The sequence below is a fragment of the Mirounga leonina genome, unplaced genomic scaffold (assembly GCF_011800145.1).
Source record: "Mirounga leonina isolate KUSES-001 unplaced genomic scaffold, KU_Mleo_1.0 Mir_201, whole genome shotgun sequence".
NCBI classification, from domain to species: Eukaryota; Metazoa; Chordata; class Mammalia; order Carnivora; family Phocidae; genus Mirounga; species Mirounga leonina.
Window position 1 is genome coordinate 28,059,277 of NW_023270504.1, and position 22,982 is coordinate 28,082,258.

A 22,982-nucleotide genomic window follows, 5' to 3' on the forward strand; every position below is an offset into this window, starting at 1 on the left:
AGGCTTGGTTGTCGGGGCAAGAGGATGTCACAGGTGATGCTATGGGCAGCACAGGCTCCTTGAAGCTGGGAAGACTGTCCATCCAGAGCCGGCTAATTGTGCCGGGAAAGGAAGCCAGGGCGGGACTGGCCGGGGCAGAAGCCAGACCCACCCCCTTGCACTGTTGGCCAGGGCAGGCTCCCTGGTGCCTGGGTGGAGCCTCCCGCATTTGATCTCCTCCCAAAGGCCAAGCCCAGTGGGAGCAGGGGAGGCTACAGAACATGTGGACTTAGCAGGGAAGGGCCTGAGCCAGAACGAGCCCGAGTGTCCATGAGAAATCAGGTTGAGCCTGAATGGAATCAGGTCACAGGAAGGAACCTCGAAGGCTGTGCTCTCCCGCCCTGCTTCCCTGTAGCCTTTGCACATCCAACCAAGAAAGTGGGAGACGATGGGGGTGCCGTCCCTGAAGCCTCTCTCACCGGTGGTGACCTAGTGTTTTAGCTGTGGATATAAAAGTGCTGTGTACAGGCTCAGTAGGATGACTCTCCCCTGCCTAGGGAAAGCTCTTTCATCCTGCTCTGAGGATAGCCCAGAGCCAAGACGCAGGTCACATGGATGGTGGCACCCCAGACGGGTAAAGTCCCACAGGGGACCAGCCACCAGAGCGCGGGCTTTGACGTGAGCAGTGGGACGTGGCAGTGGGACGGCTGGGCCCCTCGCCAGCCGCACACCTGCCAGCCCCCCTCACGTGGCCAGGCGTGAGCCCTCGCCAGCCTGCTGGACATCCTGATCGTGGGCGGCATCAGCTGAGTGGAGTCCCTAGGCGTGTGGTATGGGCCGGGCAAGATGCTCCAGCCCTGATGGGGACTGAGGCTTACGGGGGCCGGTGCTGCTGGGCCCAGAGCGATCCTCTTCCCTACATTCTCAGTGGGTCTACCTTTCCTCTGCTCAGCCCTGACCCTTTAGGACATGGGGCCTTCAACTTGGCCTCAGGCTTCAGGCTGAGCCCTGTGGCCCACGGAGGCAGGCTGCTGAGCCGTGTGATCACCAGCCCTTCCTTCCACAAGCTCATCTTATTGTGGAAGAGACGGGACTCACCTCTACAGTCCAGGAAGGAAGGCCGAGGCCCTCACTTGGGAACCTTCCTTTTCACTCAGAGTCGTCTGTCTTGGCTCTAAAGGAGCCCCTAAGACCAGTGGTCCCCTACAGCCCTGGGAAACAGCCCCCTGCTTTCCACCCAGGGCGCAATAACACGAATGGACACTGCGCACTGAGAGCCACCTCCCTCTGTCCTTAACACAGCAGCCCTGCAAAGCCACAGCCCCTGTGAAGTCTGCACCAGGCACTGTTCTAAACACTGTTGCATTTGCTTGTTTCAGCCTCACCCAGGCCTATGAGGTATTTACTCTCTCGGCATGCATTTTAGGGGAGGAAGCTGGGCCGCAGAGAGGTGAAACCATTTCCCGGAAGCCATACTGCAGTGAGCAGCTGGGTCTGCCTCCCGGGCCAGAGTTGGTACCCCCCCAGCCAGCCTGCCTCGGGGAGGCATTATTCACCCCACCGTTCCGATGAGCAAGCTGGCCCAGGAGGTGCGGAGCGAGTAAGTGCCGGAGCTGAACTGTGAAGCCCAGTCTGTTAGAATTGCCAACAAGAATACACATCCCAGGGAGGCCCGGCAGGATGGGAGGCAGAGGGACGGGAGGCCAAGGGGAGTAATGTGGGCAGAGGGGCGCGCCGTCCTCCGTATCTGTGGATGTCCGCACAGAGTAGCTGCTCCCAGAGATCTGTGTGGGTATAAGAGGGAGCTCCCGCAGGGCGCAGCCAGAATCCTAGGGCAGGAGACTGGGGGGCGGGGGGTGGGCGCCCTAGAAGTTCCTTGCACTCGTTATAGTATGGAAATAACAGTGTGTGTCAGAGCATGCCCTGGGTAGAAGGGAACTTGAGGGCCATTGGGTCCATCCAGACATTTCAGTCTGAAGACAGTGGGCCACCTAGGCATTAATGGGGGATGCTCAGCCTTCTCGGCTCCTTTGGAGACCAGTCCAATCATAAGAGCTCCTCCCCTTGGCAGCCTCAAAGATCAGAAGGAAAGCCTAAGGGTCAGTAACTGGCAGCCTTCTGCTCTGCGACTCACCCATCACAGCCCCCTCGTCTTTACTCCCTTCCTCTACCATCCAAAAGCAAGTTCTGCCCACCCTCCAGGCCCGCCATCAAGAAAACTGATGTCCCCAGCATCCAGTCACAGCCTGCCTGGGGGGACCAAGCTCTGTACCCAGGGCTGTGCAGGGAAGATGCAGGGAATTCTGGAAGGCCAGGGCCTCTGGCTTGCCTGCAGGACGGCGCACATGTACCTCTCAGCTCGCCCTTCTGAGTTTCAGAGGGTCAACAAACTAGAGGCTTTCTCATCCCCCTGGGCCTTGAGGCAGAGCTGGGGGCACAGGGGCTGCTGGGAAGGCTGGTGCTAGACAGCCTCCTTCTTCTCAGCCCCCTTTACCCCCTCCCCCCCGGCCTGCTCTCACTTCCATCGCAACAGAACTTATCCAACACCTCCACCTCTGTGGTGTGACACCAACCAGACACATGACCAGCTTGGAAGCGAGGGCAGGGAAAAGTGCCCAGGCACAGCTGCCGGCCCAGGGGTCCGGGGGCAGCAGGCTAGCAAAGAGCAGACTCGAATCCTGAAACCTTCTCCCTTCGCTTTTCCTCGCCAACCCTCTGGAAGAACCAAAGACAGAACCGTCCTGAGGACAGAACACAGGTGAAGCAGCGGTTCTGAGTCACCCACATCCTGGCCAGTCAGCCCCCGAATCATTGAGCACTTGACTGTTTCACCAAAAAGGTGGCTAAGACAAGTAGGACATTTTCAACCCAGGCTCCCGTTTGGGGGCAGGCAATGTGGTGAAGGCGGTTTGAAAGCGTTCTGTGGTTCCTGGAGGCTCCTTGCTGTTCTCATTTCATTTCTCCCCCTCCTTGTCTAACTTCCCTTTGAAATCTTTCATCAGCTAAAGGCTGAAGGAAACTCCAAAGGAGGAATGCAGTGAGTCTGGCTCTGCACAAAGTGGTCCCCAAAGAGGAAGGGGAAAGATGAAAGACTGGGCATCTGAGTGATGTGCGCCCAGCCTGGATCAGGTGGAGGGCCAAGCCGGACATCCAATGTTCCCCAAGAACGAGCCGGGATGGGATGGGGTGGGGTGGCCCTGCTCACATGGCGCGATGTCCGTCCTGGTCCGAGCCCTTCCTCCTAGCACATCTGCAGCCCCTAAAGTCACTTTCCCAAGAAGGAAGCATTCATCAGGGACAGGAATAGCACATCTTTGCTGGCGCTGAAACGTGGCCCGGTGTGGCATGGGAAATCTGCGGAGGGGAAAGGGAATGGGGTTTAAATTATTCACGCCAGATCTTTTGTTTTAGCGAAGGCTGCATGCGGGAGCCAGATAATTCAGGCCATCTAAGCCTAAGGCCGGTGACCAGGACAGATGCCACCCTGATCAAAAGGGATATTTTTAGAGTTTTGAATACGGGCTCTGAAAACTTTTATATCTTAAGCCAAATGAAGATGATAATGGATAGTTCAGGCTAAACTGGGTCCTCGTCAGGGGCTCTTTTATATTGAGGGGATGGATTAGAGCGTAAGAAGTGCTAGAACCAATTTCTGAAAATGAGGAGACCCCAGATTGCAACACTTCCATCAAGTATATTAAGAGCTGGTTAACCAGGGCAAGAAGGTCTAGAATCAAGGACTGTGGTTCAAAAGCACCTTGTAGTATAGCTTGCCCAACTCACTCTGGGACTCAGGAAGGTCGCTCGGCCACTTCTGGCCACCTTGGGATCCCTATCTTTATCTGGGGGTAAGGTATGACGAGAATGAGGGAGTGTTCTAAAGAGGAAACGAGTCACCACATTATATAAAGATCATCAAATGTGGCTATAATTATCATTTACATCACCATCACCATGACCAAGCTCCTTTGAGAAGGAACCTAAATAAATGAAGTTATTCTTAGGGCCATTACTCCCAGGGTCCCCACAGCTTGGACGGGACCACTTCCTTGATGGGAGCTGGTCATGGAGGAAGGCTCCCAATGCCCAGGGAGAGGGAGGGAGTTGACCACATCTCCCCATTGCTCATTTCTCAGCCTCACCTTACTTTGTCAGTGTCCATCGACCACCCAGACAGGGTGGTGGTGGCACTTTGACCTTTGAGTCAGCTGCCCACATGCTTCAAAAGAATGGATCCTGCAGCCAGGGCTTTTGAGAACCCCGACTCCTCTCCATCAGAGCAAGAGAGCCTTTCCTGGCCCTGCATGGTTTGGTGCAGTGGAGGCAGGGAAGTGGACAAGATGACTCTTGCCAAGGCTCCTCGTGGAGAAGTAGGATGCAGATACCCTTAAGAGTCTGCCTTGAGGCAAGAGGGCTGCTCGAAAGACCCATTCAGTCAGTCAGCCTGTGCCCTGCCTCTCCCAGCTGGGACCTGCTGAGGTCCTTCCAGAAAGGCCTGTTCCGTGCCGGACAACCACACAGCTGCCTGATGGAACATGGTCCCTCTTCCTCTCAAGACCTCGGCAAGTCTTTCCCATCAGCCTCCTTCTCAATGGTCTTACTTAATTAGGGGGCTGTGCAGAAGGGACTGCCAGGCCGCTTAGACACAAACTCTCCACTTACCTCCTGAGCAGAAGAGAGAAAGAGACTTGCCTTAGCCAGGAACTGGCAAAGCCTGGTCAACACCCAAGTCTTGGTCCAGGGCCTTTTCTGCTGCCCCAGGCAGCTTTGCACACCTCCCCCTTTGGATGCTTCCAGCACAGGGAATGGGCATTCACCTTGTGTGTGTCAGGACCTATGCTTTGCATTCCAGGTGAAAAACGAAGCCCTTTGAGAACTGGGGGTCAGTTACCCAGCTGCCTGTCACGTGATCTGCTCAAAAGTGAAGGTCAAGCTTCAGGCTGCAGATAGTGTGGCAGAGAGCAGCTTGTTAGTGCACCAAAGACAATGTGTTGGTCCAGCTGGAGAAAGTTCAACTTAGTTGTGTGTAGGTCAGTGATCACCCCATAGTGGGGGCTCAGAGCAGGGCTGACCGAGGAGGCTCAGAGACATTTTGTGTTCACGAGTGCACGTGCGTGTGTGCGTGCACGTGAGTCTGTGTGTGTCGCAGAAGGGTAGGGGGTGGCTACTAAACATCATCTGTTTGTATCCCAAATCCAAGAGTTTACTTAGCTCAGGATGACTCCCTCTCTGTCATTCGGTTCCTGCTTCTTTCCTTAGCAGATTCCGAGTTTAGCCCATGACAGGAAGGAGACATGCCAGAGTCCCTCTCCCCTAATGAAGCCCAGTCTGGCCCTGATGACTGGGGGTGCGGGGTATCTGAACCCCAGATAGCCCTTCACAACTTACTTGGAAGCCCATGTGTTCACACAGGTGTTTCTACCTTCCCGGTGACATTTCCCTCCCACTGGTGTTAAAGTGTATCTTATTGCAGAGGCACACACCCAGCAAGGAAAACTGGTCCTGAGTGGACACTCTCCTCCTCCTGAGGCCCCAGGCCCGTGGCTAGTGAGGCCGAGGCAGTGGAGACTGTCGAACTCTGAGAGGTTCCTGCCCCGCCGAGAGCCCTGGGTGGAGGCAGAACACAGGGCACCCCCCCTTCCCATTGCGGAGGCGAGGTTTCTGATCCACACCTCGTTCCCACCGTGGAGCCACGGGCCTCCCTGCGCCCCTGGGTCTGGGACAGGAGTGGCGGCTGCCCAGCCTTCTGGACGTGCTCCTCCCCTGCCAGGTCCTGGCACTGCCTTTGGGAAGTCCATGCCTCCGTATTGGCATGCAGCGCCCCACTCCATCTCCCCACACATCACACGGAGGTTTTAGGGGAGTTTACAGTTACTGAAAAATAAGACCCAGGAGACAGAGAGATGGCAGCAAAAGATCTCCTTCATTACTAATGAAGCTGATTGGAGTATGTGGCTTTCTAGCTGCCGCCAGAGCCTTAGCAGCTCGTCAGCTCCGGTCAAGACAGGCTCGCTCGCCTTTCTAAGAACTGCCCCCACTAAACTCACTGCGTGCTGGCGAGCAGAGAATGTGGCATCCTGAGGACAGGCTGTCCCCGAGGTGAAGGAGGAAGGCCCACTCACCAGCGAGGACAAGCAATGAGTAAGGAGGGGAGAAGCTGTGGGGGAGGGGGTTGTCCCTCCAGCTGTCCCTGCAGGGAAGCAGGAGGCCAGGACAGAGGCAAAGCCCCTACACCACACGGCACAGACTGATGAAGCTGCAGCACTGAGGCGTTTTTCCCATCTAAGCCCCACATTTTATGCAGAAGGCCCAGAGAGGGTGAGTGATTCACCCAGCGTCACACAGCATCTTGTCCCAGAGGCAAGCTGGACCCAGACCGCTAGGCCAGGGCACCTTGTGTGGCATCACTCTTCTCTGACCAGCACCATCCTGGGTTCAAGATCCACCTCTCTCAGGCTGCAGCGGATGGAAGTGATCACTGCCTGCCTGTTGGCAGCAAATTTTCCGTGCGGGGTGGGTCTTAAAGCCACTCAACTGCCACCACCTCCCCGCCACGGTGTCTGCAACTCATTCTCCATGTTCCGTCGATAGGGCTGCCATCAACCACAACAAGCAGGTCTAGCCCATTCCCAGAATTCTCTGCTCTGCTGGGCACAAGGCAGGATAAGCAGGGAAGACACGCATGGGCCTACAGCCCAGTTCTTGGCTTGGAGTCTAGTGAGGAACACGAGACACCTGTATCCAAAGACAAAGAACCCTCTGGGTAGTTTCAATTGCTGTTTCCATCTGGTCAGAGCCTCTGACCTCTCTGAACCCCAGGAATTTTCTAACCTCCAGGCTTGGTACAAATTTCTCCTGCTCAGCCTTCCCGTGTAGCCAACCCAGTCCTAGAATTACCGTCGCCAGGCCCATCCGTGGTCCTGCTTTGGCCCCATGCACAATCTCATTTGTTCCTGGCGCATGCACAGGTGCCTACCAGCTGCGCCCCATCTCTCCCACAGCCTGGGAGAAGACACCAACGGGAACGTCTAGGTCCTTCTGGGGGACAGCCGGAGGCAGCCGTCAGCCATTTCCCCCGTGCCCAATCCTGCAGGCAGCAGCCTGTCCTGAGTTCCCTGGGCCGCGACCCCTGAGGAGTCTGGCTTCATCCTGCCCCCCAGGTGGAGGGGCTGGGTGGCGGGGGCTGTGAGCCCTGGGCCAGGGCCCGCAGGGGTAGAGGTCACCGTCCTCCTCCCAACAGTGACATCTCCATCTTGAGGCTCTCAAACCCACATCCTTTCTTTTCTGCACGAACAGTCAGGCAGCAGCACCTCTGAGCCCTGCCTGCCTCCGGCCGGTGGTTAACAGTCAGAAAATAATGTGCCCCGAGGTCCTAGCCGCTCCACCAGCTGGCTCCATCTTTTCCTGTTTGGCCTTGGCTGCTTGCAGCTCCCTGACCCTGCTGCAACCTGCCACTGGCGCCCTCCCTCTCTCACCCAGCCATGCTGGGAGCCTTTGGCGGGCCCTTCTCCCTGCAACTCAACCTCGGCAGCAGCTGGAGTCTCCGCTCCTCTTCCCTGGCCACGCTGCTCTGAGAAGGGGCGGGGGCCCCCACCTGCCTGCACGCCACGCCTGCTCAGTTTTCAGTGGAGACTGTCATGCAGAATAGTGGAGGAGGCAGGGGACGAACGCTCCAGAGTCAGCCCAATGAGGAGTTCCAAAAGTCCAACCATATAAAGTTCTTAAAACTTCCTGCAGGGAGGGCGCCAGCTGGGGCCGAGCTGCCTGGGCTCATAGCCCCCGTGAGTCTGCCCCAGAAACTGTATCTGGGGCCCAGCTTGCCCCGATGCAGCGTCAGTCCATCTGAAGGTGCAATTGCTAATTAATCACCTGAATGGCACCATGAGAAATGTTTCCACACAGCTTCTGCAGAGCTCCTCATTAAAGAAAGTACTGGTTTGGTTCAGAGAGTGCTGTGCTGTTCTAGGTTCCTTTTGGATCTGTAGCTTTAGAAAATATCCGACTCTGCTTCTAGTCCAAACTGTACCATTAAAAAATTAAAGGAAAAAAAAAAGGTAGATGGTACAGAGGGAAGATGAATGTTTGGGTCCCCTTCTGTGTTTACCAAACTGTTTCCTTCGATGTTTGGGGTCCACTGTGGCAGAGTTTGGAGTGGCCTAGTTCTTATGGAGGGCTCTGGGGCCAAGGCTACAAGAACTTCCTTTAGAAGTGTCATTCCTGGTTTCTCTCAGACCAAACCTCAGTGGTTGCTTCTGGAAGGACGGGCGGGGGCGGGGGGTGGGGGACAGCCCTGTGTGCAGGGGCCAGCCAGTCACAAAAATTGAAGTGGGGCTAGAGGTCGGGGAGGAGTTAGGGCAGGGTGGGTCCAGTTCACACCAAGTTTCCCCGGGGACTGTGAGGACGGAACAAGATACAGGTCAGAGCAAGGGGGCAAACGAGGATCAAAGGCCCCGTAGTACTGGGGAGCAGGACACACGGGAGACCCAGGAGTCCGAGGGAGGTTCAAGAACGAGGATGTCCGCAGTGAGGTCATGGTCAGGAACTTCTGGCACGGGGGGGCTTTGGGGAGGCCTCGCCTGAGCTGAAACTTGATGGCCAATGACGTGTGACACAGACACGGTCGGGACAGCGAGTCCCAGGCACTGGCACAGAGAACGGCACTGAGGCCCACGGCCTCGCTGGTACGCGGGACACTGTGCACGCACACGGGGAGTGCTGGGGAGTGCCGCACAGCCGGGGAGGCCGCTGGGCTCTGAGCTTAGAGCCGTGGCCGTGATCGCAGCACAGGCATGGGGGGGGGGTGGGGGGCGAGCAGGCAGAAGCCACTGCTGAGGACGGAGGGGAGCCTGCCCAGTGGCACTGGGGGCTTTGGGCCACGTAGCTAACTGTATCCACCCCAGGTGTTCACGGTGAGCCCCTCCCTCCCATCGCTGTTTAGTGGGGACGATACACACAGCGGGTTGGCGTGCAGGCTCTGCAGCTGGACTCTGGGTTCAGCTTCCGGGCTCAGCCATGCTCTTGCCGTGTGACCTGAGACCAGCTACTTTGCCTCCCCGTGCACGCGTCTCGGGGTTCCCGGGAGGCTAACGCGGTGCTCACCCGGCCACGCGACAAGTGATGCCACGCTCATCTCCCAGGGTGAGAAGTGCTCACGGGTGGGGAGCCCCTGCTGTCACGGAGCAGCCCGTGTGTGCGCTTTGGGCCACTCTGCGGAGTGAGGCACTGATCCTGCCAAGGAAGGGTTCCGCTCCCTCCCTCGCTCTCTGGTGGGAGGGATACCTTTCCACCGCCCCCGCTCCTCCGCTCTTGAGAAGCGTGGCAGGCTCACCCTGAGTTGGGTTATTGCCGTAGGCCGGGAATTCTGGTGGCCCCGTCGAGAGAACGGTGGGCCCTGCCCAGGCTTGGTTAGCCGGGGAAAGCCGGATAGCCTGGGGCCCAGTAAATCCTGACTTACATTGACATGGGACCTCTCCAAATTACACCCAGGGTGTCTGAGATCTGTCACCTCCCGAACTGTCTTCATGCTTCCTGGAGCCACGGTGGCCCAGCCCTCCCCGGCTCCCACAGGGGAAGCCAGGGGATACCCAGCTGTGACATCTCAGGACACCTGGGCTAATAGCATGCCCACGACAGCCCCGGCGCCCAAGGGCCTGGGAACCGAAGCCCTGGAGGCTTCCCCGGTCCTTCCTAGAGTCAGGGAGAGCCACTTCCTACTACATAGTCCCCTCCGAGGCAGGCACAAAGTAAGCCTCTCACGTGCTTCTGTCTGTGTTCAGTCCCAGGCTTCTCAGGAACCAGACAGCCTGCCTCAGATCTTCCTTTTCATGTCTCCCGGAGGGCAGAGGGGCACATATGCAAATCAGGTCCCAGTAGCAGCCTTAGAATCTGAAGTTAAATGTGTAAATCAGTTTCTCAATCTTGGCACCCATGACATTGCAGCCCAGATCATTCTTTGCCACGGGGCCTGTCCCGTGTGCTGTGGGATGTTCGGGAGCATCCTTGGCCTCTCCCCACTAGATGCCAGGAGGCCTCCTTCCCCAGGTGTGACAATAAAAAAGTGTCTCCAGACAATGCCAAATGTCCCCTGGGTACAAAATCGTGCTAGGTTGAGAACCACTGATATCAATTAAACTGCAGTAACAATTCCAGGCCACCCACGGATCAGAAGATGGCCGAGCTCCTGCCCCCAGTGTGGGGCCAGCATGCCCTGGCCAGTCCCCTTCACCTCGCAGCATGCTTGGTAAGAAGGGCCCCTACAGATGATAAGGGCAGGCCTGCCACCATCGTTCAGAGCCTGGAACGCTTCCCTCACGCCTGATTGTGGGCAGTTCTGAGCCTGGGAGACTGTGGGCTCAATAAAATCGCTGTGGGCAAGGTGCACAGTTGACATAACTCGAAAGGAAGCCTTGCCCCTGGATGGAATGTTCTTCGTGAAAAGGAATATCCTCTCCTCTCTCTGTGTTTCTTAAGTCCTGCCCATGCCAGGGTCTGCGCTGGGCTCTGGGAGATAGCCGGGCAAGGCCCCTGGGCCCATGGACTTGCATCGCCCCTGACCTGGCCCCACATCCCCCGCCCTGCAAGCTGTCTTCTCAGTCTCACCCCTCCTGCCTGCATCCCTTCCCCTACTTGAGGAGCCCTGGAGTTCCAGGGCTCCGTCAGAGGCTAAGCGTCCCCTGCAATCCAGGGATCCCAGTGACCATGGCCAGGATGACGGGTGGTGCCTGGGGAAGGAGGTGTCGCCAACCATTGTGCATGGGTAGTGGCTGGGCTTCCCCAGAGGGGGCCGTTTCAGGCAGCAACGCTCCCCTGCTCCTCCTTCTCTCCCCCTCCCTCGTCCCCTCTCCCCTGCCTGGAGCCCGCTTCCTCTCCTCCTCCCCGCCCCCTCCTAGCCACATGGCCTGACACGCATGTTTGACCTGTCGGCCCCTGCAAGGACACACCAGGATGGAACAGCGTCCCGAAGCCTCCTGCCTCTGAAGCCTGGCGGGGGCAGGAGGAGTCACAGCTGAGAGCACAGCCAGGAAAGCAGTGCGCAGGCTGGGAAGCGTGCAGAGCAGCCTGGACAAGGCCAGGCAGTGGTGGCGACAGGAAGTTAGAACCCACTGCAGGGCCATGAGGGGCTGGAAGACACACAGATGCCTTTCTCTGGGCGGGTGCCTTTGCGATTTCCTGAGCCTTGGTGGCTGCCCAGCCACCCCTATGCTCTCAGCCTCTTCTGCTCCCTCCACTACCCTCTGTGCACTCCAGGCTTTGCACATGCTCTCGTCTCTGCCTGGCACATGCCTCCTGCCTTCTTCACCTGGAAGCTCCTCCTTAGAGATGCTACTCGGGTGTCACCTCCTCCAGGAAGCCTTCTCTGACTGCCCTCCCCCACCTAGGACCAACCATCATTTCTAAGCCTTGCCCTGTTGTGACATTCGTGACACAGCATTGTAGTCACTTACTTACCTGTCCCCCCCCCCATAACTTTGAGGTGGGTGGATGGACTAATGCACTGACAGTAGACCAGTGGGTGAAGGCATGAGTGGGGAGCTCCGTGCCAGCAGCCGGGAAAGGCGAGTCTACCTGGAGCTGCTGGGAAGAGGAGGAAGACAGCATGGATGATGGGGTCCCTGGCAGGTCGCCCCACCTCCCCCACTGCTTGGGGGAGACATTTGTTCTAGAAGTCCTGGAGCACCATCTGCCTACGTGGGCCTGATCCTCGTGTGACCACCTTGACTCCTTTCTCCTAGTATTTCTGCCTGTTGCTGGTGATCTTCCTGGTTGAGCTGGTGGCAGGGGTCCTGGCCCACATGTACTACCGGAGGGTGAGTGCAAGTGTCCTCCTGCTATGTTCCCCATCGGCACCCCGCAGAGGCGACAGCATGTGGTGGGGTGAACAGGAATGGGGGAGCTGGGGCAGTGACCCACAGGGGCGTCCTGTCTCCCAGGTCCCCAACAATCCTCGCACATCCAGGTCCTCCTTCTTGTCCCGCTTCCGGCAATTCTCTGCCCCATCTGTGGATGCTGATGTGTTGAGTGTGGGAGTCAGGGAGTGGGGACGCCCCATGGGAGGTGGGTGGCCCGTCTCCCCTTGGATGCAGAGGTAGAGGATGAAGCCAGCTGGCAAGCATCCAAGGAGCAAGGCTGGGGCCAGGGCTGCCTGCCGAACTCTGAAGACCGCTCCAGGCCTCTCCTGCCTGCATTAGACAAGGACAAAGTGGCCAGTCAGGTGCCCTCCCACCCGGTGCTGGGAATCAGGGGTTCAAGACCATGACCGGGGTGAGACAGCTGACCACACTGGTTATTTTAAGCCAGCACCCGTACAATCGATGGCTGCCCACAGGGTAACAATTGTAAATATTTTGAGTATCACCTCATCATCAAATGAAAAAAAGATTTAAAAGCCGCCCCCCCCCCCCATGCCCAGCCTCATTGCCCTCCCACCGGCTTTGAGCCGGCCCCTCCGCAGCCCGCCTCTCAGCTCTGCCCGTCAGCTGTCTGGCCTTGCGTCAGGGCCCCAGCTTTTGCAACCTCTCTCCGTGAACCGGGTCCCGAGCTGTCTCCTACGGATGCTCCCATTACACTGAGACCCCTCTGCCCTTACACCGTCCAACATCCACGATGCTCTAGAGTTAGCTCCGAGTGGGCCTGGGGAGCAAGATGGGCGTGAGCGGTTCTGCTGACGCCACCTTCCGCCTCCGCTCTCCAGCTCAGTGACGAACTAAAGCAGCACCTGAGCCGGACTCTGGCTGAGAACTACAGGCAGCCCGGAGCCTCCGACCTCACAACGTCAGTGGACCGTCTCCAGCAGGATGTAAGCAGCTGCCCGCTCCGGTCCGCCTTCTCCCTGCCACCCCACCCTCACTCTTAGCCTGCGATCTCTGTATCTACAGCTCTGTATCTAGGGCTTGAGGCCTTGGTCTTTTTAGCCAGGAATACCAGGCAAGGAGGCAGAGCAGAGGTTAGCGGGGCTCGGAGCTCTAGGGGCATCTTAGTTCCGCGGGGGAGGCACCTTCCCCATCCCCCCAAGACTGGCTTAGCTCCCAGTAGGCTCTGCCCAGGGGGGTCTCTCGTGAGCTGCTTTAGTGGCTAAGGGCACCCATGCACACAGAGGTACACACCCATCCAACCCACACCCACACGCTTAGCACACACACCTGCTGGTCAGCCCTGTCCAAAGCGCAGTCTGCACTTGTGGGACCTCGCATGTGAGGAACGGAGCCTGAACCCTGCCCTCGGGGCCTTAGTCCTGGAGCCCGACACAGCTGCAGGCAGCGCTAGGCTGGGAGGCCCCTCCGAGTGGAGAAGAGAGCTGGGGAGGCCATCCGGGGGGACCAGGAAGGAGGGCCCGGCTTTGCCTCGGTAGAGAGGGTGGGAGGGGCAGTCAGAGAGTGGGGAACGGCATGAGGAAGGGCACAGCCGGGAGCCAGTGTCTGCCACTGCCCAGGGTCTCCATGGGGACCCAGAGCATGTGGCCAGCAGCCCACACATGCCAGCAACAGTCAGAACCAGAGGGACATGAGGGACCTTGGGCCCAGGCTTGCATGCTAGGCCTGAGGAAACAGCCCCAAGAAGGCAGTGGGCTTCAGGCCAGGGCCAGCATCTGGGCTGTGGACCACACCCCCTAAGGTCAATGACACGCACATGCCTGTATTCAGGAAATGACCATCGCAGTAGACGGTGTCTCTTCCTAACTGCTCAGCCCTGCAGGGCTCTCCTCTCCAGGGTTCCCAGAATCATCTCTCACGGTCTTCACACAACCCGGCGTGGAGCTACTCCGTTAGCCCCATTGACAAGTGACAAAACGGAAACCCAGAGAGGCTAAGTCACCTGTCCAGGGGACATGCAGAAGGATAATCCCGCGTGACTCCTGGCACACACCCTGCTGTTCCCGGCTCCATGTGCTGTTCCATCCTGCCTGCCTCCTCGGGGCTCCTCCTCTTCCTTGTGGGACCTTTCCTGGCCCATGAGCAGAGCTGCTCGCCTCTCCTCCTCTGAGCTACTCAGCTCTGACGTCTCCCTGTGGCTCTCCTAGTAAGCTACTGAGATGCCTCAGAAAGCTGGGAACCGTGGGACTCACGCGTGAGCCCGGGCTAACTTCAGTCCCGGCACATAGTAGGTGCCTAACACACACTTGTTAACTGTACTGAGCATACTCCCGCCCTGCCTGCACTCCACACACCAGAGACAGCCTCGAAACAGCTGGCTCTGTGGCTCATGTGGGGACTTGGGGTCTCCCTCCCTCCACTCAGAAGGGCAAGAGAGAAACAACGTCCTGTGTGTCTGCATCACCGGACCCCCGGGCGGGGGGCGCTTTCCTGTGCTGGAGTGGTGCAGAAGCCCCCCGTCTTATCCAGCATCCACACTGCCCCCTTGTCAACACTGACCTGCCCGCACTGGGGCTCTGGGACCCTCTCTGCGTCCCTGCAGGTCTGAGGGCTCTGAGGCTTCAGGGTTTGAATGAGGGTCCAGGGACCCTGCCTCCCTGGGGTCCTGCCTCCCTGGGTGACCAGGAACCCCCCCCACCCCATGTGGTCTTGGCCCTGCCCTGGGCTCTGCCCAGGGGTACACAGCCCCACTCTCTCAGGGACCCACCTGCATCTACTCCCCACCCATCTTCCCACAGACCCTCCCTGCCGTCAGGACAGCCAGCATCCTCTCCTTACAGGACTTGGGTGGCTAGAAGGTGTCTTGCAGTCAGCTTCTGCACCTGCCTGGAGAGAAGCCCCAGGGAGACCAGCTCCTTGCTCCTGCAGGCACAGGAGAACTCACAGGGAGGACAAAGAGGCCTTGGGTCAATATCTGAATAATGAGTCCTGCGGCCCGGCCACGGAGGGGCTGGAGGAGCCCGGCGCGCGCTCTTCGCCCCCAGCCTCTGTCTCTCCCTCCAGTTCAAGTGCTGTGGGAGTAACAGCTCCGCTGACTGGCAGCACAGCGCCTACATCCGGTCTCGGGAGGCCGAGGGCCGCCGGGTGCCCGACAGCTGCTGCAAGACGGTGGTGGCGCGCTGTGGCCAACGGGCCCACCCCTCCAACATCTACAAGGTGGAGGTGAGTGCCCAAAGCTCCCTGCCATCCAGGAGCCCCCCCCCCACCCCGTGAGAGGCGGGCTCAGGCAGAGGGGCGGGGTGGGGGGGAGCAGGACACACTTACGCACGGGCCATGCGGCAACATGCCCTCAGTGGTCTCCACCGAGCCCTGGGGGATTCTGGGACATCGTGGCAGGCCCCTGGGTCACCCGAGAAGCCTGTGGGCACCCGAAGGGCTGGCCAGGCCCTTTAAGCCTCTGGCCTGCCCTCAGCTGGGTGGACAGCAGCACCCTTCCCTCCCCAGCCTCGCCTGCTTCCGGGCCATCCTGTGGCACTTGCCCTTACCTTACAGGGAGGCTGCATCACCAAGCTGGAGCAGTTCCTGGCTGACCACCTGCTGCTCATGGGGGCGGTGGGCATCGGGGTGGCCTGTCTGCAGGTGAGTCGGAGGGGGCGGGATTAGGACAGGGGCTTGCGTAGAGGAGCTGTGAGCCCCTCTCCCATCGGCGGGGATCGCAAATCACTGACCCTCTGCGCGCCCGTGTGCTGTCCTGCCCTCTCCTCCCCTCCTCTTCGCCCCACCTTCCCTCGGCAGCCAAGGGTGCATCAGTGGTCACTCTCTTCCCCAGAAAAGATGAAGGAAAATGCCTGGGGGCCCGGGGGCCCACTTGAACTTGTAAGAGACCTGGGAGGAGTGTGAGTGTGGGCTCAGGTATGTGAATGCACCCTCTGTGTGTGCACGTGGGTATGTGTGGGGCCACGGGTCGTCCGCATGCATCTAGGTGTACGTGGGGCTGTATGCACGGATATGCGTTCAGGTGTGCTTGTGCATGTGTGTATATGTGTGTGCATGTACATGCACTCATTCCTCTGTGTGTGTGTGTGCGCACACATGTGTGTGTCCGTGGATGTGCGCTCCCCCTTGCACACCCAGCTCTCTGCTCTGAGCGATGCCTTTTGCCGTCTCAGTGCTCCACCTGACCCCCTGCTGTCCCCCAGGACATCAGTGGCGCTCTCACAGTGGCTCCAGTCAAGGGTCGGTAGAGAGGAGTCAGGAGGGGCACCCTGGGGTGGGGCAGACACAGGGGGCAAGGGCCCAGCCGGTGCAAGAGGGAGTTCTGTGCTGCCCCGCCCTCCCACTCCTGCGACCACAAGCACTGACCAGGGGAGGGGTGAGAGCAGTAGCCGGGCCATCAGAAGCCCTGGGGCCACCCCTGCCTCTGCTCCTGCCCCCACCACTGCTTCATCCACAAAACAGGGATCCTGTCCCCAGCCACGTAAGGTCTAGATAAGAATGAGGTGATGAACGTGACCCACTCACGGTGCCGGCACACGTGAAGGCCTCCCCATAAGTGCACGCGGCTGTTGTCCAGCTATCTGTAGACTTCAGAGTGGTCTCAGGTACTTTCTGTCCTCAGATCCCCGCCGCAACCCGAGACCCGTGCCAGGCGAGTGTCCGTGTTCTCCCATTTTACAGATCAGAAAGTTGAGACCCAGAGAAAAGACTTCCCGAGGGTGTCACGTCCTGAACTGGCACCCAGGTCTCCTGGCTCTTGGTCTTTTGCTTTGCCCAACTCCCCACCCCACCACCACCAACAGAGCGTTCCATGGAAAGCAAAGCAGGGGCAGTAGCAGCAGTTGGTGTGGAGAACCTGCCCCAGTGGGGTTCCTTCCAGATCACCGCGGCCCGGCCACATCCGCCTGCGCGCCCGCAGGATCTAGCCGCAGCCTCGCCACAGGGCTCTACCCGCTGGAGGGGCGGACCCGGCAACCCAGGGCTGGTTATGCTGTCTCTGGGCCTCAGTTCCTTGTTTGTAAAATGGGGTTAATTATCCCTAGTTTGGTGAGAGGATTAGCAATATATATGTAAATCACTTGGCTCCTTGCTGAGCAGATAGCAGGTGTTCAATAAATGGCACCCATCATCATTGGATTCATTTCCACGTGGGCACGTTGTCTCTGGAAAAAGCCTTCTCAGAACGTTGTTCCCTGGCCAGAGCAGCGTGCGCCCCACCCCCCTCCGCTGGTTCGAAGGCAGGCCAGGAGCCCCCCTGGTGTGTGTGTGGGGGGGCATCCAACGGCCCCTCTCTGCACTTCCCTAGCGTAGGCCTTCTGCCCCACGTACTGAGCCGAGCAGTTGCTGCTGTGGGCTCCAGCTCCTGGATCCACTGAAGTTTCCAGAAACCTACTGTCTGCTTCAGGTATGAGGGGCCACCTCAGCATGGACACTAAGCAAGCATTGGCCACACTCTCCACCCCTTTCTTCCTGACCTCTCCAGCCTTGGGAGCCTGTGGAAGCTGAGGACAGGGCCAGTGAGGCCCAGCGTAGGGCGTGGGTCCGCCAGTGTCCCAAGCCTGAGGTCAAGGTGAAGCAAGGAGGGCGGTAGATGCTGCCCAGGGGGCCACGTTGTCGGGCAGGACGGCGGCAGGCCCCAGACATTTCCTCCTCACGCACACCCCCGTGAAGTCTCTGTCGCCCGCAGCTCGCTGCAGAATTGCTGCTGGTGTCCCTCAGAGGGAGCTTCCCCTGGCCACCGCTGTGGGCCCCACCCCCCCCACCCCGTTGCCCGGCCTCTCCCCTCCTTCCTGCTCCTGCTGGCCCTGCAGCAGCCAAGCCTCGGTCACAGCTCCCTCTGCTGGCTGATGCTGGAACTAAGCTGCCCAAGTCCGGGTCCGCCACCAGCTGGGAGGAAGGGCTCAGGCCAGGCCTGTGCCCAGGCTCCCAGCCCTCGTCCACCGGAGTGGGCACCAGGCACCTTCCCCACACATGCCCAGCCTGGCCTTTCCAAGACCCCCAAGGCTCAGGAGATAAAAGGCAGTGTCCTGCTTCCCTGGTGCCCAGGACCAGAGGAGACCTTGCTATGAAGTCAGAGGGCCTCCCTCCTTATGTGACCTTGAGGAAGTCACGTTCCCTCTCTGAGCCTCGGGTTCCTTTCCTATAAAATGGAGGAGTTGGACATTTTCGAGCCTTCCGTGCGGAGGCAGACTTCTCTAATCCATGGAAATCTCACCTAGGAGCCGGGCTATTAAACATGGGGACGAGCTGCTCGGGTTGAAGCAGGAGTTGGGGCTCTAAGGTTCCATCATTTTTGGTAAGGACCCTGCCTCGGTGAACCTCATGTGCTGCAATATTCTAGAATGTTAAAGCATGTCTTGTGAATGCTCGGTACACCAAACAGAAAATGTGCCTAACAAACCCCGATTTGTTTGGGGTTTGGCCACATGTCACTTGTGGCCCCGTGTATGTGTGGACCAAGCACTACTATGCTTAGGAGACATGGTGGCTGGCTGGAGGGACACAGGATCTCCACAGCGCCTCCACGACAGCAGGCTTCAACCTTGGCTGCACATGGGGGCCACCGGGCGAGCTTGAGAACTGGCCAGGCACCGCCCAATCACATTGTCTGGGGCTTGGCACCCCGGCGCCAACATACCTGTAAAGCTCCCTGGTGGACCCCGCGTGCAGCCAGGCCGAGAACACCGGCCCACGTGAGTGACAGGAGCCACGGGGCTCCTGGAAGTCAGATGAGGGAGGTCAGGGGCCACAGAGAATATGGCACCATCACAGTCCTTTAAACACCCGAAGGTAGGCGTGTGGGGGAGCAAGGAGACATTCCCGGGAGGGACCAGAGGACAGACAGGAGCCACAGGCGGAATTTACGAGGAGACAGATGGGAGAATTTAACAACTGGAACTTTCTAGCAGCCGTGCCCGCGGAGCACGAAGCTGCGTGTGGCTGCAGGTTGCAGCAGAGCTTGGGGGCTGGCCCCGCCCCTGCAGCGCGCATCCTGCCCACGGTAGGCTGCATGTCCCTCCCGCGCTGCCGCTGTGCATTCCGGGCATGCACCTGTTCCTTTCAGCAAGACCCTGCAGGGCCCCTCTGTCCGCCTCAGGCGTGTGACTCACTACTCAGGATTTTCAGACCCGAAAGGGATAACTGGGGTCTTGAGGTACCTCCAAATCACAGACTCTTCCTTCTGGAAGGTGCTCCCAAGCTAGCTAGGTCAGTGCTGTCAGCCCTGGCTGCACAGGACAGTCAGGCCCAACTGCACAGTATCAGGCCCAGACTGGGATGAGGCCTGGGCATGGGTGCTCTTTCAAGCCCTCCAGGCGATCCCTGTGTGCACCCAGGGTAGAGAACACTGGGCCCACCCTGTTCGTATACCTCTGAAGACACCCAGCCCCGCGGTGTGGTCACCTGCTAGCGGCCACAGAGCCACCATGGCAGAGCCAGCTAGGACCCCAACTCCAGCTTCCCCTCTTGTGGGCGGACTCTGGAGGCCCTCCAAGCTGAAGTAACTTTGGAAGCTCATTTCTAGCCTACTCGGGCAGGGAAACTTCTGTCCAGAAAGGATGGAGTGGCTCAGCTCCCTTTCCTACTGCCCTGCTCACACGCACTCGAGAAGCCTCCACCCAGAGGCCACGCAGAGGAGGCCGAAGGGAGAGCATCCTCTGTCAGCTTCGTAACGAGAGCTGCTCTGTGCCCAGTGCTGGGGCCACCAGTGGGCAGGGTGTGCCCCCCTTCTCCCAGCAGGCTTTCCCTCGAGGGAGGAGACACATGGAACATGGTTGTCGCATGCAGTCAGGGGCACTGGACAAGTGTGAGAATTGGGGCTTGGGGGAGCACAGAGCAGGCCATAATCTGTCGGGCCGTCAGGGAAGGCTTCCTGGGGGAAGTGATAGGTAATTAAACCTTGAAGGAGTTTGACAAGAAGAATCAAGATGGGGAAGAGTGACAGGGTGAGGAAATTGGGTTTGCAAAGCCTTGGCTGGCTGCTATGGGGGGAGGGCTTTATCCTGAGGGCTTGGGAGAGCCACTGCCTGGCCTCTCAAAGGCTCAGGGTGCAGGAGGGGAACCATGAGTTGGTCCTATCATCCTAGTTTTAAAAAAAATCTCTCCAGGCAAGGCTATCAACCAGTGAACAGACTGGAGGTTTTCCTATTGATACAGGGAGCTTTGAGGCTCAGAGAGGGCTATAACTGTGGCCAAGGTCACACAGCCCCACACAGAAGCTACCTTACTCCCACCCCGATGTTTCCAGACTGTAGGATGGAAACATGTTGCAGAGCCCCGAAGATTCACAGGACAGCCACGATTGGGATCTGTAGGTCATTAAAAGGGAAACTGAAAGATCATATTGGATTGGCTTCCTGGGACCTCGCTGGCCCTTCCTTGATGCTCTTAATAACAATCAGGTGTTGGCCCAAAAACCTCAAAAGAAGCTGAAAGCATGCCCCCTCCCTGTTCAAAGGGCCCTGTCGGTGGCAAATGCTGTACCTAGGCAGGCTGGCAGAAGAGGGCGCCGGGCACCATGCAGCCCTGCCCCTCGCGCGCTGGGCCACGCCCCCATTTCCTGCTCCTGCGCTCAGCTGATCGATCGCCTGTTCTCTCTGCTCACCCTGGGCTGGGAGGAGATGCTGGTGCTCGCTCAGGGATCAGATGGCGTCCAGTACTCCTCTCTATGACTCAGGGTGCTTGTGTGCGTGTGCACATGTATGTTGATGAGTGTGCATCCTTGGCCCCTCTGCATGTGTCGGGGCGGGGGGCGGTGTGTGTGGACATGCATTGGTGAGATTCTGGACCATACTCCGTAAATGTGGCCACAAGTCTGTGCTGGGCCAAGGCTTCCCATGTGGCCTCCCCCTCAGCAAGAACCAGAAAGATCCAGCTAACCCCGCAGGTTAGCCATCAAACCACAAGGTGAGGACAGGGACGGGGGCGTGCTGCACGACCCCTGGGTGCAAAATGGCCACGATGGCACCTGCTCAAAGCCAGAGGGAGACGAGATAACTCCTCAGGCCGCCTTCAGCTTGTGGCGCCGAGTCCGGATGTGGACTAGCACTGCTCTTAGTGCCGAGTCTGAAAGCTGAAAGCTTCCCGGGGCTCCACCGTCCTCCCACGGGGGGATGGAGAGCAGGGTGGCAGGGGCAGGAAGCAGCGCTCATCCTCCGCCACCTCCTCAAGCTGGCCTTGCAAAGAGAAACCGAGCGGCTGCGAGCACATAGGCGTCCCCATCAGCCTGACCTGCCCCCACCGCTCTGAGCTCCGGGGGCACCCAGCTGTGCTCTGGCAAGATCCGGTCAGCAGCAGCTCTTGGAAAAGTTTGGGAACGATGGGGGCCCTGTTCCCCGTCTTCGGGGAAATCCACCTTTGCCCATGCGCCACGGGACAGTCATGGGGCTGCCCTGGCGGCGCCTCCGTCCTGTGTGCAGGGGGTCGGGCCCCAGTGGCCTTGCTGTCACAGCAAGATCACCCTCGTGGGCCTCCTGGGTGTGCCACGCCCCAGCTTCTTGTCCTGCACTTCAGAGGTCAGCAAAGTGAGGCGCCACAGGGGGCTGGTGATTTTGCAGGACTGCCCTGCTGTGGGCAGGATGCCGTAGCGCCTCCTTGTTCAGCTAGTGGATGTGACGGAGGGGCTGGCAGGCCGGCTCCTGGGGCTGGGGCTGGGGCTGGTGCCACGCTCCACGCTGGCTTACGGGGTGACAGCCTCTGAGAGCTCCGTTTCCCCAGCGGCTTCTGTGCATCCGCCAGAGAATCAACTACGAGCCTTACTTTTGCTCTGGAGTCCCAGAGCAGCAATACACAGAACCTCTCCTAGAGAGAGAGCTTCAGACAGCAGTGAGGGAGTGGGACCACGACCCCTCAGCGTCTAATTAAACCGGGCCGTCTCTGGAGATCTAGGGCCACAGACCCGTAGTGGACTGCTTGTTAGACATGCAGCATCTCGGGCCCCACCCCAGACCTCCTGAGTTGGAACCTGCCCTTTGTCAAGGTCCCCATGTGCGCCCAAGTGTGACCAGCCTGCTCCAGGGCACTCCCGGGACAGCAACTGCCTGGGCTCCTGACCTCTTCGCCCCTCTGCTCTCTCCGCCTGGCAGATCTGCGGGATGGTTCTCACTTGCTGCTTGCACCGGAGGCTCCAGCTGCATTTTTACTAATGGCCAACTGCGTCCCCCTCCGAAGACAGGTGCCCAGATCCCGTCTTCCAGGCCTGCAGAGTCAGCCCCAGCTTGCCTAGAAACTCCCAGAACCTGCCCCTACTCTGTGCCCAGCCCCTTCAGGCCCACCAAGTGCCCGAGACCCTGACTCCTGTGGTTCCCCCCCAGGCCGGGGGCCCTCAGCCCCCTCCCCCCACTTCCAAGTGCTCACTGCCAGGATCCCCGAGCAGGGGACCCACCCACCAGCACCCCTCACCAGCAGTGGGGGGCCCGTGGACTGCAGGAGGGTGAGAATCAGACCCTCTGCTCCTTCCCAACTCCAGAAACCAAAATGAAGGTCTGAAGACTCCAGCCCCTCTGGGACTCCTCCTTGCATTGGGCCCGTGAGCTCCCCACTGGTGCTGAGCACCCCTCCTCTTGTCTCTGCTTGGTGTCCTTTTCTCTCCCCACTGGGAGATACTTAGGGTGGGGCAGTTTCTGGGACCCAGTCCTTTGATGTGCCCACCCCCACACCTTCTCACCTGGAAGGGAATGCCCCGATGGCCTGGTTCCTTCCCGCAGGGCCCGGCAGTGGAGAGGTCTGGGGTGAGGACCCCGGAGCTGGGGTTGGGATGGTGGGCTCGTGGCACTGCCAGGGAGGGAACCAAGGCAGGTAAGGTGGCCACCACACCACATGCTGCCCCAGGACGCTGTGCACTGCCCAGAAGCCATTCCTGGGAGAGGTCCCTCAGGAGACCATGGCCTTGAGCCCCAGTCCACAGTTAATATGCCCCTTAGGGATCTCCTCTCTATGGCCTGATTCTCAGGAATGCCAGGTTTTTAAAATGATCTCCAGCTCTTAATGTTGGTGGGAGTGAAAACCCCTTCCTGATTAGGCCAAATCACAGACCCTGGAAAGTTGGAACCACGGAGAAGGTGCAGCTCTGAGTAGAGGGGTGCTCTGCCCTGAACCCCGTTTTTCCTGGGCCCACAGCCCCTGACCACATGGCCACCACCGAGCCGCCTCCAGGAGCCCTCACTCCGCTTCGCAGAGTGAATACAGTCCCTTTCTTTG

The 22,982-nt window shown here is 59.1% G+C and overlaps 1 protein-coding gene across 5 annotated transcripts in view; it reads left to right on the forward strand.

Moving 5' to 3' along the window:
• The window catches only part of TSPAN11 (tetraspanin 11), a 66,560-nt gene extending 44,281 nt beyond the window's left edge, over positions 1-22,279 (forward strand). For all 5 annotated transcript variants that reach the window (XM_035028451.1, XM_035028452.1, XM_035028448.1 and 2 more), the window contains 5 exons: positions 11,712-11,786; positions 12,671-12,775; positions 14,853-15,011; positions 15,342-15,428; positions 21,869-22,279. In XM_035028451.1, the coding sequence (XP_034884342.1) occupies positions 11,712-11,786; positions 12,671-12,775; positions 14,853-15,011; positions 15,342-15,428; positions 21,869-21,928 (486 nt within the window). In that variant the 3' untranslated portion in view covers positions 21,929-22,279. The remainder of the gene's footprint in view (positions 1-11,711; positions 11,787-12,670; positions 12,776-14,852; positions 15,012-15,341; positions 15,429-21,868) is intronic.
• The last annotated feature ends 703 nt before the right edge of the window (positions 22,280-22,982 follow it).